At 46.5% G+C, this 15,087-nt stretch overlaps 1 protein-coding gene across 7 annotated transcripts in view; it reads right to left on the bottom strand.

Moving 5' to 3' along the window:
- Positions 1-15,087, bottom strand: part of GTF2IRD1 (GTF2I repeat domain containing 1) — a 217,168-nt gene that overhangs the window by 54,756 nt on the left and 147,325 nt on the right. For all 7 annotated transcript variants that reach the window (XM_069089500.1, XM_069089506.1, XM_069089501.1 and 4 more), the window contains 5 exons: positions 12,536-12,594; positions 12,177-12,233; positions 6,574-6,657; positions 4,258-4,441; positions 3,628-3,656 (listed from right to left, as the gene is read on the bottom strand). In XM_069089500.1, coding sequence (XP_068945601.1) covers positions 3,628-3,656; positions 4,258-4,441; positions 6,574-6,657; positions 12,177-12,233; positions 12,536-12,594 — 413 coding nt within the window. The remainder of the gene's footprint in view (positions 1-3,627; positions 3,657-4,257; positions 4,442-6,573; positions 6,658-12,176; positions 12,234-12,535; positions 12,595-15,087) is intronic.

Below are 15,087 nucleotides of genomic sequence, written 5' to 3'. Positions count from 1 at the left end.
CAGGGAAGGGGCTGAGGCCATTCTGGGAAGAAGTGGAGAGGATCATAAACAGCCTTCTTACCCAGGTGTATGGCGGGTGTACAGGAGAGAAGAAATGGGTGGAGAGGAAAAATGCTGGGGGGGACCCTTCCAGGGTGCTTTGTAATCTGCAGACAAGAGCTACTTGGTTATTTTTAAAGACTTTGCGTCTTATGCTTATGGTCCCTTGGGTCATTTGCTTCCTCTTACTGTAGCCATCAGAGAAATGGCCAGGGAGGACCCTGGTGTAAACCTTTGTTGACCTCAGTTTCCCCATCTGTAAAATGGGTTGGTGGGACTAGTAGAGTTCTTAGAAGAGCTCTCCTAGCTCTAAAACTTCACGTCTCACTCGTCCTGCACTGGTGGCTCAGGGCACAGAGGGAGCAGAGAAAAGACCAATCAATGACTTTGGAATCAGAGGACGCGGACTCAAATTCTAGTCCCAGTGACCTTAGGCAAGTCACTTAAATCAGGTCTCAGTTTCCTCATCTCTAAAATGGGATGGCCGGGCAATCTCCAAAGTCCCTTTCAGACCTAGATTCATCTTTCAGATCTAGGTTATCCTCTTTATTTTGCAGATGAGGAAACTGAATCCCAGAGAAGTTCATGGAAGCCCACAAAGGTTTCATATCTTACTCCCACCTACACCGATGCTTGGGAAACAAAACTCAAACCCTCGTTGGGTTGACCTCTGATCTTTTCATATATACAAGTCCTGTTAGCCCAGGACTCCCCGAGGATCTCCCTGAGGGAAGGGAGCCTGTCCCCTTTTCTTGTGCCTCCCCCCAAGCACAGGGTTGGGTATCCAGCAGATCCAAAGGTCAATCTTACCTTCTGGGTTAAAATAGCGGCTCCTCTTGGGGGAGCCTTCACGAGGACAGGGATTGTTCCATTCCTAACACAGTGCTTGGCACACTGGGTGTGTCTGATAAATGCTGCCTGATGGATTCAAGGTCAGGCCCATAATTCTGCTTAGTCTGTGCAAGAGTTTTTCCCTAGAAGTAACTAGCACAGCCCTGCCCATCCCCTCTGCTGGAAACAGAGGCTAATTGGGTTTCTCTTCCTTCTTACGGAATACGCAGGTGTATATGCAGGGGGGAAGTCAGGGTCAATACCAGCAATCAGAGGAATAGTTAACATTGATACAGCATTTCTCTGTGCCAGGAACCACGCTCAGTGCTTCACAATGACTTCATCTGATGCCCATAGCAACCCTGAGAGGGAAGAGCTATGGCTATCCTCATTCTGCAGCTGAGGAAACCAAGGCAGACAGTGGTTAAGTGACTTGTCTAGAGTCACACAGCTAGTATATTGCTAAGGTTGGATTTGAATTCAGGTCCTCCTGACTCCAGGCCTGGCACTCTTTCCTTTGTATCAACAGCTTCCTAACTATCAGAAGAGATTAAAACCCGGCCTGCAGATGGGCCCTGGGAAGCTGCCTGTGTCACTGTCTTCTGCACGGCCTAGGTCTGTGAACAGGGCTGGCTCCCAGGGCACCCAGAAGGGGCTCCCCAAAGCCATCATGGCCCCGTGGGGCAGGTGCCCAGCCTCCCCTCCACAAGCCAGCAGCCACTGGAGTCTGGGCACAGCCCAGAATCCTCCTGATGGGCCCGGGGGCCAGGGAGGAGCCAGGACATGCAGAGATGGCCTCTCGCCAGGCTCATTGCTGTCAGCTGAGACTTCCCTAATCCAGGCTTCACGGATTTGGAACTGGGGAAACTGGGCTGGGTTTACTTTTCACATCTTACACAAATACCCACAGAAAAAAAGCACATGCACGCACACACAGAGACAGATACACACACATACACACAGACAGATACACATACACAGGTAGACCCAGAGGCACCCACACAGACATTCACAGAGACAGATACACAGACATGCACAGAGACAGATACACACACACAGAGACAGATACACACACACACACAGATACACATACACAGGTAGACCCGGAGGCACCCACACAGACATGCACAGAGACAGATACACACACACACACACACACACACTCTCTCTTACAGATTTATAGCCAGAATAGCTCTATTCTCTTTTCGCCGTGTACCTTCTCCAGTCACCTGGGGACAGCCATCATAGACTCCCCAAGGCTTATCTTCCCCTGGCTGCCCCTTCTCACTTTCTTCAATGAATTGTATTTCTCTTCACAATCTATTCCCAAAGCCAGCCCACATAAGTGTAATAGAAGAGTTAGAGAAACCTTAGAGAACATCTAGTCCAACCCCCTTATTTTCTAGAAGAGGAAATGGAGGCTCAGGGAAGTTAAGTTACTTGCCCAAAGCCACAGCAAGGATTAAGTGGCCGAGGCAGAATTTGAACCCAGGACTATCCTTTGACTCTAAATCCAGTTGTCTCTATACCATACCCAACTCTGAGGTCTGGCCTCACCGTCAGGGGGACTTGAGTTCAGAGCCTGCCTCAGACTTAAAAGCAATGTGAAGCTGGCAAGTCACTTCTCTCCCAAGTCTTGGTTTTTGATAGAGGGGTGGGGGATGGGGAGGTTAGACTGGAGGCCTTGAAGGACCCTTTCTGTCTAGAACCCTTTCTATCCTGGCTGTGGGGACAGGAATGAATAAGCAGCATGAACACACACTAGGGAGATGGGAAGAGGTCCAAGGTGCGGACGGGCACCTTCTTGACCTCTCCCAAACCATCTCTTGGATGTCCTATCAGAGACAGAGCCCAGAGCTGCATGGATCACTCGGGTCAATCCAGTAGGACATTTCAGATGTCCTTCTGTATGGAGGATGTTAAAGTGTTACCAAGGTCTTAAGAGACTCTCGTTTTAATGTGGGCAGATAACCACAAACCACCACAGGAGACTGACATGTCACATCTGGGGAACATCTGGGGCGAGCGCTGGGCTGGGGCCTTCCAGCTTCCCCTCATTGCCTCTGAAATTGTCAATAACACTGCATTCAAACGGGACCCCCACCTGGCAACACTTTGTTGGCAGCTAAAGGCCACACCACATGCCTAGAAGCAAGAAAGCTGCAAACCTTTAAGAATGTTCTGACCTTGACTTGTCCCAGATCTAGTCTGGAACTCCCCCAGTCACAGAATCCCAGCTTCCTGGGCAGCCCAACCTTTCACCCAGGGCCCCCCAAACCCACTTGAGGCTGCACTTCCTCTCTGCCCAGTCAAGGGGAGGTGCCCAGGTGGGGGGTGGGGAGAAGGCCTGAAGGGGGCTAGCTAGGAGGAGGGGAAACAATCGACAGATGGACCTTTGGCCCTTGGGATGAAAAAAGGCCCACAGAAGCTTGGTATTCCTCCAAAATCCTGAAGGCCTGGTCAATTCTTTAAGGAAAAACTGAGTCAGACGCATGGCTAGGGTCCTTGACCACAGCTTGAATGTCACCCTTTGCAGGAGGCCCTTCCAGGCCCCCCAGTGGCCAGGGCTCTCCCCTCTCAGATTACTTCCAACTACCCTGTAGGTATCCTGTCTGCATGAATGTATTTACGTGATGTTTCCCACATTAGAACTCAGGCTCCGTGAGGGCAGGAGATGCTTCTGAGTTTTGTTTCCCCAGTACCCAGAACTTAGTAAATACTGAATAAAGTGCTAATCGATTGACGGTGGGCTCTTACCCGGTTTGGGGATAAGTCCTTGGAAAGGCCTGAAAAAGAAATAAAAAAATAAAACATCGGAGCATGTACATAAAACAGAACACAAACCTTGAGAGTAAATTGTTTGGGTAAAGGGGAGTGGGCTGGGGAGGTTCAATGGACTTTCTGCAGTATTTTCTAGGAATACTAAAATATTTAAAAGGGAAACATGAAACTTCTTGGAAGCAAGCCCTCCCTGGGGGGCTGATCCCAGAAGGCCTCTCCCTCTCCTCTCTCTTCCCTTCCTCTGATACTTATATCACGGTTCTGAGCTTTCAATGGAGGCTGCATCCCATTGAGAGGGAGGGAGAGAGAGGATCAGAAATTCTGTCTTTCACAGTTCATTTGTCTCCCCGATAAATTGGGAATTGCCATTTAATTGGGGTTACCCAGCAGGATGGATGATAGTGCTGAAGGGGGAGGGTGCACTCATCATCTCCTCTGGTCGGGGCGGAACTTGCTGTTCCAAGGATAAGCCCCCGAGCTGGTTCCTGGCATGTCTCAGCATAGCTGGGTGGGAGCTGTTTCCTTCTCCCCTTGGTGGCCTCCTTCCACACCCCTCCCCCACCCCAGCCCACCCTTTCCCTACCCCCTTCCTTCTGGAGGAGGTACCTGGTAACTGTGAACTTGATCTTGTCGGCCACTGCAAGTATCCTCTCCAAGTTTTGGGAACCAAAGGTACAGGGTTTCCGGAAGGGGATCCCAGGCGGAAGCCCCTCAATAATAACAGAGCCAGGGTTACTCTTGATCCGCTTATAGGGGACTTGGACAGGGTACTTAATGCCTAGGGCTTCCCCTGGAAAACAAAGGAGAGAACACACTTGGCCATCAATGGAACCAACCCAACCCAACTCAACCCAACCCAAACCATTCCACCAGCACTGGTTTATGTGCTAACCCTTTGATTTCATCAGCAGAGAGGAAGCTCCTTCTCCCAGTGCAGAACAGAACTGGACCCTGGAAGTTAAGAGTCTTGAAGTGATTCCTGGGGGCCCGACAGGTCAATTGACTTGTCTCGAGAGTCACATAGCCCATAAGTGCCAAAGGCTGGACTTGAACTTTGGTCTTCCTGATTCTGAGGTCGGATCTCTATCCACTAGGCCTCCAACACATTTATTAAAGCAGTCAGCCCATCAATACACAAGCATCTACTAAACACTTACAATAGGCTAGGGGCTGGGGATACGAAGGCAAGAGTGAAAAAAGCCCTGTCCTCATGGAGCTTATATTCTTTTGGGTGAAAACAAGCCCATGTAGGTAGTTCAGTGTGTGTGTGTGTGTGTGTGTGTGTGTGTGTGTGTGTGTGTGTACGGGGGCACATAGGTGCATACGAATTTGCAGGAAGGGACCTGTGTGAATCTGAGGTGTGGTTACGAGGCCCCAGGACCACAGACATCAGAGTGGAGCCCAGGGGAGGAAAAAGAAAAAGAAAAAGGAAAAGGAAAAAGAAAAAGAAAGGAGCGTGTTTTTGTTAAGAAGCTACAAGCCAGGGAGGCAGGAGCTAAAGAAACCCAGAGGGAGGATCCCTGTGTGTCTGGATCCTCAGGGGCACCTTTGGGACAAGAGGCCGTGGCTACCAGATGCTTACTGGAGCGCCTGCTCCCCAGGCCAGTGTCCTGCCTTGCTGATGCCATAAGCATTGTAATGGGAAGGACCAGAAATCAAGCTGGAGACACTCAGGAAGACACAAGAGGAAAGTATCCAGAAAAGCAGAGAAACAAAACACAATCTTTACAGTGGAAAGGACCCTAGGCCAGGAGTCAAAGGACCTGGGTTCAAATCCTAGCTCTACTATTTCTTATCTATACGAGTTTGGCCAAGTCACTTCTCTCTGGGCCTCAGTTTCCTTCTCTGTAAAATGAAGGGGTTGAGCTAGATGGGTCCTGGAGTCAGGAGGAACTGAATTTGAAACCAGCCTTAGACACTTATAAGGTGTGTGACCCTGGGCAAGTCACTTAACCCCATTTGCTTCAGTTTCCTCATTTGTAGAATGAGCTGGAGAAGGAAATGGCAAACCACTCTAGCATCTCTCCAAGAAAACCCCAAATGGGGTCATGGAGAGTCAGACACGACTGAAAAATGACTGAATGACAACAATCTGCCACTATGTGACAGCATCTCAGGGGAGTTAAAGGTTTTGCCTCAAGTTGCAGTTTCAGAGGATTCACAGCTGGAAGGGCCTTAGACCCCGTCTAGGTCTGCAGCTCTGACTCCTGTGAGCCTGTGACCTTGGGCGAGAGGGGGAGCCTGAGGGTCAGAGAAGGCCAGGGTTACGCAGCTAGGATGTAACAGTGGTGATTAAATGTAAAGCCATGGCAGTGTGTCAGCTGTTCAAAGGGCTGAATCTTTGAAGCGTCATGGGAGGGTATCAAGCTTCCCTGCCCGGCCCCTGCTGCCCTGATTGGGCCCAGCCAAGCTTCCCTCCACCCCACGCTCCCTTGTCTTCTTGTCATCCGGCTCTTTATCCCCTCTGCTGCTCTCCCTTTGGAATCGGCATCCAATCTTAATGCTGCCATGACTTCTGCAAAAAAAGTGCTGATCTCCTCCCCTGCCATTCTAAGTCACTGTGGTCATCATTCCCGAATATGCGCTGTCTTGTCCCATTAGGGTGCGAGCTCCTTGAGGGCAGGGCCATCTTTGCTTTTGTAAGTGTCCCCAGATAGATTTGGATCCCTTCCTCCCTCCCTCCCTTCCCTTCCTTCCTTCCTTCCTTCCTCTTTTCCTTCCTTCCTCCCTCTTTTCCTTCCTTCCTTCCTTCCTTCCTTCCTTCCTTCCTTCCTTCCTTCCTTCCTTCCTTCCTTCCTCCCTCCCTCCCTCCCTCCCTAACTTACCTTCTCTCTAGGGAGGCACCAAAGTCCTTAATGGAAGAAGATGGTGGCATGGGGCCTCCCCATGTCCTCTTTGCCCCTTCCCCCAACAAAGACTCACCATATTTTTTATTGAACAGATCCTGGACTTGTTCTCTCAGTGTGTTCGCGATGTCTATCCGTGAGAGCCTGGCATCGTAATTTTCTGCAAAGGGAAGAGATGATTATGGATTTGGGCTGTTGAATTAAAAGGCACTTGGTGACTTTTAAGTAATATGATTTTCTAATTATAGGAAACCCCTTATCTGGCAATTAACGGATCTCTGGAGTGGGCCATCCGGAGCCCTTCAGAAAGAGCGTCTAAACAAAGAACGCACTTTTCCTTAAGAAGTCTCGATAATGTCGAAGCAGCCGCAAATCCAAAAAGGAAGGAATGTTCCTGGCATCTGGGTGGCCCCTAGATGAATAAACGAGCCCCAGAGGGAGAGATGCACAAAAAAGGAGGATTAGAGCCCCCTCTCCCTCATCACTCACGTTCAAGGGATCATTTTTATTAGATCAGCAGTAGAGATGAGTGAAAATGCAGCCTGAGCATACTGGTCTCCACACCTGCTGCCTGACATGACAAACAGCAAGTGAATTCTGGGGAGAGTAGCAAGGGCTGGGTAACAAACGGTGTGGGAGGTGGAAGTCTGAAACGCACAGAGGCAGGGGGATGGACTCGATGACCTCTGGGGGCAGCTTTGGGCACTCCACTGCGCATTGCGCTGAGCACTGTGTATGCGTGGGCAGCAAAGAGCTCTAAGGCACTGGCCAGACAAAGGGAGCATGCAGGCTGTCTGGGGAGATAAGGCTCAAATCAGGTAATGATACAAAAGTCAGCACCACCCAACAAACCACGGATTAGAAGATGCTACTTTGTATCATTTTGTAGTCTCCTGTATATGTTTCTATCCACACATGACTTCCTTATGAGAATGTAAGCTCCAGGAGGGCAGGGAGTGCTCAGCTTTTAGCTTTAATATTCCCCAGGCTTAAACAGTCCTGGCATACAGCAGGTGCTTAATGCTTGGGTGACTGATTGATAGGTAATATATAGCACACACAGCATTAAAAGAGGTCAGAGATGGGAGTGACATTCAAGGATGGCTTCATGGAGGAGGTGGGATTTGAACTAGGTCCATGAGCCTTTCCCTAGTTACTGGAGCCTACGTGACCCTTTCTCCTCATAGGGCATAGTTTAACGCCACACAGTTCTCTGTTGTTTTAGGCATATAGGTGTAGTGTACAGTAGTGGTGGCAAATTAAAATAAAAAGATTCCTGTGAGTTGCAAATTGTTAGAAAACAAAAAATTAACCTTCCTTATATTGTATTTGTATCTATTAATGATAAACACTTGCCAATTCCTTTTTAATCTGGTTTGGACCACACTCTGGGGTTTTGTGCCAAGGGGAGACCTCAAGAGTGTTGCCTTCAGGGTAATGGACAAGGTTGGAGTCTGGAAGACCTGGGTTTGACTCTCACACTGGACTTCTCTGGGACTCAGCTTCCTCCTCTGCAAAATGAGGGAGCTGGACTCAGGGACTTCTAAGTTTCTTCCAGTGCAAATTTAGGAACCTATGACTGTATTCTTGTCTCTCAGAGTGGCCATAAGCTCTCTGAGGGCAGGGGCTTTATCCTTTCCTTCCCCTAAATGTCTCACAGCACAGTGACTGGACCTGGGGTCAGGGAGATTTGAGTTCAAATCTAACCTTACCAACAGTGTGATCCTGGGCATGTCACTTAACCTGTGTTTCCTCATCTGTAAAATGGGGATTATAGCTCTTACCTCCTAGGGGTGTTGTGAGGATCAAATGACGTCATTGTAAAGCAGTTAGCATGATGCCTGACACATAGTATGTGTGTGTATATATATGCTTATTGATTATATATATATAGTTTATTATATATATATACTTATTGATTATATGTGTTTGTATATATATGTATGTACACGTGTGTGTGTTTGTATATATATGTATGTGTGTACGTATATTTATATGTGTGTGTTTATTGATTTTTGTTTGCTGCCCTCACTGTAGCTTCATCTATAAATAGTCACAAGATGATCTGGCTTAGGCTAGTTCAATATTTCTGCAGACTCACTGTCTCTCTCAGAACTTCCTTTGCTTCAGGAGACAATGCAGCTCATGACCTTCTATTCTGCCTCCTTAACCTTTTGCAAATAAATTTCTATTCTAAACAGGTGTTGCTGTTGGCTGCCTCACCTCTGTTTTGTCAAAATTAAATGGTTTCTGACTGAGATATTTTCTAGGTTCCTTTGGACTCTTCCTTGTGGCAATTGCTTTACATTGGCTAAATTTTTCAGTAGGAAAGGATAGTAGTTGGTGTCAATGTTTTTTTCTTTATCCATTTTCCCTTTTATAATTTGCATGCAATGACTTCTTCCTATATTTATTCTTTCCTCTAAATTTGGGACTAATTTTGGCATTTGCTGTAATGAGGCAATGATCTGACTGCATAAAGAGAGGTAATTTATAAATTACTTTCTCATTCGTTCATTCCACGAACATTTATGGAGACTAACTATTCTCTTTCTCTTAAAAGGCAATGTAGTGCAGGGAATAAACACTATCTTTGTAATTAGAAGACCTGGTTTCAAATTCTGCCACTGATACTTACTACCTGTACAATCTCAGGCAAGTTATTTTTTTTTTTTTGGCCTTTTGGAGGGCAATTGGGGTTAAGTGACTTGCCCAAAGTCACATGGCTAGGAAGTGTGTCAAGTGTCTGAGGCTGGATTTGAACTCAGGTCCTCCTGACTCCAGAGCCGGTGCTCTATTCACTGTGCCACCTAGCCATCAGGCAAGTTTCTTAACCTTTATTGGCTTTAATTTCTTTGTCTATATAATGAAGGAGGTTGATCAAAATGGAGTGTCGGGGTCCTTCTAGTCATATTCTGAGACTGTCTTCCAACTCTCTCCTGAAAGTATTCATGACTCTGATCAATGCGGTGACCAATCACCATTCCAAGGGACTGGTGATGAAACAAGAGACCCACCTCCTGGCAGAGAGGCAATGGACTTGGGGTGCAGAATGTCACACTCATTTTTGGATATAGCCATTGTGGGAATTTGTTTTGCTTGATTATGTGTATTTGTTAATAGGGGCTTTTTTCCCCTTATTTTTTTGTATTAACAAAATGGGATATGTGGGAGGGAGAGAAAACATTTTTATTCATTGGAAAAACAAAATTTTATAAAAGGAAAGTGCTCATGCAATCTATAGGCCTCTGTTCTCTTTCATTTCTTCATCCTGAACCATACTTTCCAACATGTTTTTCACTATTCTGTTTATTCCCATCTTTTTTACTGAAGTAACTAGGCATTTGTCTCAAGCTATTCTGAAGGACCTCATGGATTTCTGCATAGAATTCTCTACCTTGACATTCTCTACATCATCTGTTGGTTTGTGAGCAGAGATTATTGGCATGGTGGTCTTTTTTAAATGTTCATAATAAGCAATGCATGCTGGGATGACCAAGTGACCCCCCCCTGCAATGATGTTTCCTCTTGCCTTTGTCTTCAAGATGAAGCCAGCTCTGCCACTTTTTTTTTGGTCTCTCCAAGAAGACCTTGTAAGCCAACTTTCCACTTATGACTTCTGGTTTGGTTTAGAAGGAAAAGGCAAATATTCATATGGTTCAGTACCTCTGAGAGTATGTCAGCTCCCTGGTCATTAGGCAAAGATCTCCCAATTAAAATGTTGATGGCTAAATTAATGTTTCATGGATGGCCTAAAAATATTGTGATTCTCAGTGTCCTTGGACTCGTCTCTGCCATCATCACTTAGAAGTGGACCAGATGCCCTTTTGTGTAGTCATGTGTTTCCTGGGTTGCCATGGTCAAAGAATTCTTGTTTTCAAGGTTAATCCCTTGAATTAGTGAGGCTGTTTCCAGGATAATAGAAAGCTGGTCCCCAGGACCATACTCCAAACCTTTCCAGGATTGGTAGAACCTGGCTGAGTTTGGGGTCCCTTGGTGTAACCTTCTAGAACCTGGGGTCAGTTCCACACAAGGATGAGGGTGACCCTAGTCATCTCAGAATTTCTAGGGCAGGAGGGATCCCAGTGGCCATGTAAGCTAAACCAAACCTAGAAAGAATCCTGATTATACCAAATCCTTTAAGTAGCTACCCAGCCTCTGTCTGAAGCCTTCCAAGGGAGGGGGAAACCGTAACCTCCCTGGTTAAACTCTTCCACTCTATGACAACTTTCACAATTCTCCTGACTTCAAACCCAAATGTGCCTCTCCACGATTTCTACCTCATGCGCCCGGCTCTGCCTGTGGGGCCGAGCAGAGCAAGTCTTAGACATTTTTTTAAACAAATTTGTAAATTGTATCTTTTTTCAAAAAATCATCTTCATTTCCCAACATATTTTTTCCTTTCCTTCACCCAGAGAGGTATCCCTAATCACAAGGAAAATGAAAGCAACAGAAAAGGATAACACAAAAACAAATAAAAGTTTAGAAAGACTAACCATCAGCCTGGGGCACCTAGGTGGCCCAGTGTATAGAGGGCTGGGCTTAGAGTCAGGAAGACTCACCTTACTCACTTCAAATCCAGCTTCTGACACTTCCTAGCTGTGTGACCCTGGGCAAATCACATAACCCTGTCTGCCTCAGTTTCCTCATCTGTCAAATGAGCGGGAGAAGTAAATGGCGAGCCCCTCCAGTATCTCTGCCATGCAAACTCCAAATGGGGTCACAGAGAGTCAGACATGACTGAAAAGTGACTAACAACAACAAACTATCAGCCAAGTCTGCCAGAACGTATGATGCTCCACACTTCCAGCCCTTGTCTCTGCTCGGGAGGGAGGGAGGCGCCTCCTTTTACGTCCTTTCTTGAGGGCCAGGCTCGCTCATGAGAATAACACGGTATTCACAAACAGAAAAGTCTCACTACTTTCCTACATTCCAGTTTTGTTTTTTCTCTTTGGAGGGGGGAATGCAGGGCAATTGGGGTTAAGTGACTCGCCCAAGGTCACACAGCTAGTTTTTGTGGTAAGTGTCTGAGGCCGGATTTGAACTCAGGTCCTCCTGACTTCAGGGCCGGTGCTCTATTCATTGCACCACTTGGCTGCCTCTATTCCAGCTTTTAAAATACTTGAAGATGGTCACCAGAGGAAAGGGGGCTCTGTAAGATCACTGATTCAGAGCAGGAAGGGACCTCAGAGGCCATCTAGTCCAAACCCCTCATATTATGAGGGAAAAACCAAGGCTCAGAGAAGTAACATGACTTAGCAAAGGTCACTAGGTTGTGAATGGCAGAGCCAGAAACTGGTAGGATCACAGAGTTGGAGGGGACCTTGGAGACCCCCTAAGCCAAGCACCCCATTTTACAGATGGGGAGCCTGAGGCCCAGGGAGATTCAGGGACTTTGGCAGCACAGGTGGGATTTGAATCCAGGTCCACTGATGCTAAAGTGAATCCCTTCCACCAGAGCAGAATTCTTCACCTTTGTTCGCGTCACAGACCCCTCTGGAAGTCTGAGGAAGCCTGTGACCCTCGTCTCAGTGTGTCAGTGGTGCTCAAACCCAGCTCTTAGGCTGATGACTATGCTGACACATGCAGCCCCCCCAGCCCCAAGGCTCCAGACCACCACAACAATGCACTTTTAGCCTATGGAGGTTTGTAAGGACCCAGTGCTCCTGTCCCCCTTACCTTGAAAGCCCTGTCTTTTCACAGTCTCATCCGCCAGGGAATCCCCAGAATCTCTCTCTAAGGGTGTAAACAGAAGATACACGTGAGAAAAATAATGAAGACAAAACATGCCCATGAATGGAGAGACAGACGATGGGAGGAGAGGACAAAGAAAGGGAGGAAAGAGAGGAGTGGAGGGGAGCGACAGAGGAGGAGGAGAAATGGGGGCTGCTGGGAGAGGCCGGCTACAGGGAGAGACAAAGCGGAGTGAGCTGTGGAGAGGGAGAATGTACAGGAACCAGATCCTAAGAGGATCCAGTCTGAAAACAGGATGTCTTAATAGGTGACATCCCTGCTATTTGTCAAGCTGAAAATCCTACCTAGGGTCCCAGGGCTGTCAGTAGCTGTCTCTTTGATGCCTTCAGCGAGGAGCTCAGGTCTGTAAAACACCACAAACCGGGCCATTAGAGACGAACGGGCCCAGCAAACTCCCCACAGCCTCCGTCCAAGGCAGTTCTCAGACTGAAGGCAGCATGGTCTAGGGGAAAAGACTGGAACCAGGATTCTGGTGCTGGGTCTTCTGGTCCTGGCTCAGCCAGTGACTCCGTGTGACCCAGACAACACATTCCTCCTTGCTAGGCCTAAGTGTCCTTTGTAAAATGCAGGGATCTCTAAGGACCCTTTCACCTCTAGCATCCGATGGTTCTAAAGGGACCATAGGGTTCAGGGTCCTGAGGAAGGCACGAGGCAAGAAGGAGGATTAAAAAGGCCCAAAACTGCATCCCCTGCCCTCAGAAAGCTTACAGTCTACTCAGGAACAAAAGCTTTCTGAACATGGGATTATGTCTCAGATGAGAAAATTGGGTCACGGACAGTTGGACACGACAGAACAGCAACACGGAGGCATTCAGGTTACTCCTTCTTGCCCTACTGCTGTCCCAGCTTCACTCTGGGGGCTTTTGTCTCTCTGGGTAAATGACTCAGTATCATTTGGCTTTTAATGAAGACAAACCAATATTCTTAAAGACATCTGATGATAAAACCAAACCAAGATTAATCCAAGTTCAAGTTGTTCAGGGCCTATAATATGTAAAGTTTATAGCAGATGCAGCCCCTGCTTTCACTGAGCTTAAAATCCAGTGAGAGCTGAACTGATGCAAAGCACTAGCGACCAAAAGGCCGAAAACCACCCCATTCGTCAACACTTCATCTCTTTCATCCTCTTCCTCCTCAGCCCTATGGCGCTTCCCTCTGAGATGATCTCCAGGCGCTTCCCTCTGAGATGATCTCCAGGCGCTTCCCTCTGAGATGATCTCCAGGCGCTTCCCTCTGAGATGATCTCCAGGCGCTTCCCTCTGAGATGATCTCCAGGCGCTTCCCTCTGAGATGATCTCCAGGCGCTTCCCTCTGAGATGATCTCCAGGCGATCCTGGGTAGATCTGGTCTGGCCACACTGGTCTGCATGCTTTCTCCCTCATCACACTGTGAGCTTCCTGAGGGCAGGGGCTGTCTATTGTTTTTCTTTGTATCCTCAGCAATTGATAAATGCTTGTTGACAATCGGCCAACATCTCCTCTGGGTCAGGCTCTGTGCTAGTGCTGAGGATGTTTAATGAGAAAAATGAAACAGTCCCTGCCCTCAAGGGGCTTACATTCATAGGGGCGGACAACATGGATGTATATGAAAAAATACAAAGCAAATACATAAATTCAAGGGTTTTTTTTGGGTGGGAGTGCAGCAAAGGTCTCTTAGAAGCTTGTAAATATTTGAGGCTGGATTTGAACTCAGGTCTTCCTGATTCCAGGTCTGGCGTTCTATCCACTGTACCTCTCAGCTGCTCCAGTTCATACAATGACCAACAGTGATTCCAGAATATTGAAACCGGCTACCCCCCTCCTGATAGAGAGGTGATAGACTCCTGATGCAGAATGAGGATGACATTTTCAGACATGGGTAATGGGGGAATTTATTTCTATGAGAATATTTATTAAAGGTTTTTGTTTTATGTTTTTTCACCCAATGTGTGTGTGGGGTAGGGCATGGAAGGGTAGGGATAGATCAGCTAAAAAAAAGAGAGAGTGGGGGTGGCTAAGTGAATAGAGTGAACAGTGAATAGAGCACCAGCCCTGAGTTCAAATCTGGCCTCAGACACTTAAAATAAAAACTAGCCGTGTGACCTTGGGCAAGTCACAACCCCAATTGCCCTCCAAAAAACAAAAAAAGAGAGAGTAAAGAACATCATTAAGACTTTTAAAAATGCAGAAAAGAAAGCATACAAAGAAAAACAGATTAGCAGGATAGCTTTGAAAGCTATAGACTGAAATTTATTCTATTTTTTAATTATACTGAAATCAAATTATTAGGTAACTGCATTTATGATGCAAAATCAGTTTTATATAGTATATTTTATACTACAGAACACACAATTTGTGAGATGTAGATATATTATTAAATGTGTGTATAATAGAAATATATATATTTTATATATTTAAGTCAGCTGTATATAATAGATTTCTATTTTTTACTTTGTTTCTCTTTTGTTTTACTTTGTTTCTTTTACTTTTTCTTTACTTTACTTTGTTTTCTTTACTTTGTTTTACTTTTTGTTTCTTTTACTTTCTTTACTTTACTTTTACTTTTTCTTTACTTCTTCTTTACTTTGTTTTACTTTGTTTCTTTTGTTACTTTGCTTTACTTTGTTTCTCTTTAGTTATATAACCAGAAATATCCATTTTATTTGGTGATTATTTAGTTTAGAGTAAAAATAAGTGAGCAAAGAAACAGAAACCAGGGCCTACTCTGCTTACAGCCTGGGTGTGGCTCTCTCTAAGATGAAGAAGTGACATTAGTGCTGCTGTTTTTCTCTTGCCTTCTGGGCTTGCTTTAGAGAGAGAGAGAGACAGAGAGAGAGACAGAGAGAGAGAGAGAGAGA

Source organism: Petaurus breviceps, unplaced genomic scaffold (assembly GCF_028583685.1).
Source record: "Petaurus breviceps papuanus isolate PSGF00001 unplaced genomic scaffold, PetGlider_PUasm1.0 186, whole genome shotgun sequence".
Taxonomy (NCBI): domain Eukaryota; kingdom Metazoa; phylum Chordata; class Mammalia; order Diprotodontia; family Petauridae; genus Petaurus; species Petaurus breviceps.
The sequence above is the reverse complement of the archived record's forward strand: the minus strand, read 5'-3'. Positions and strand labels throughout refer to the sequence as shown.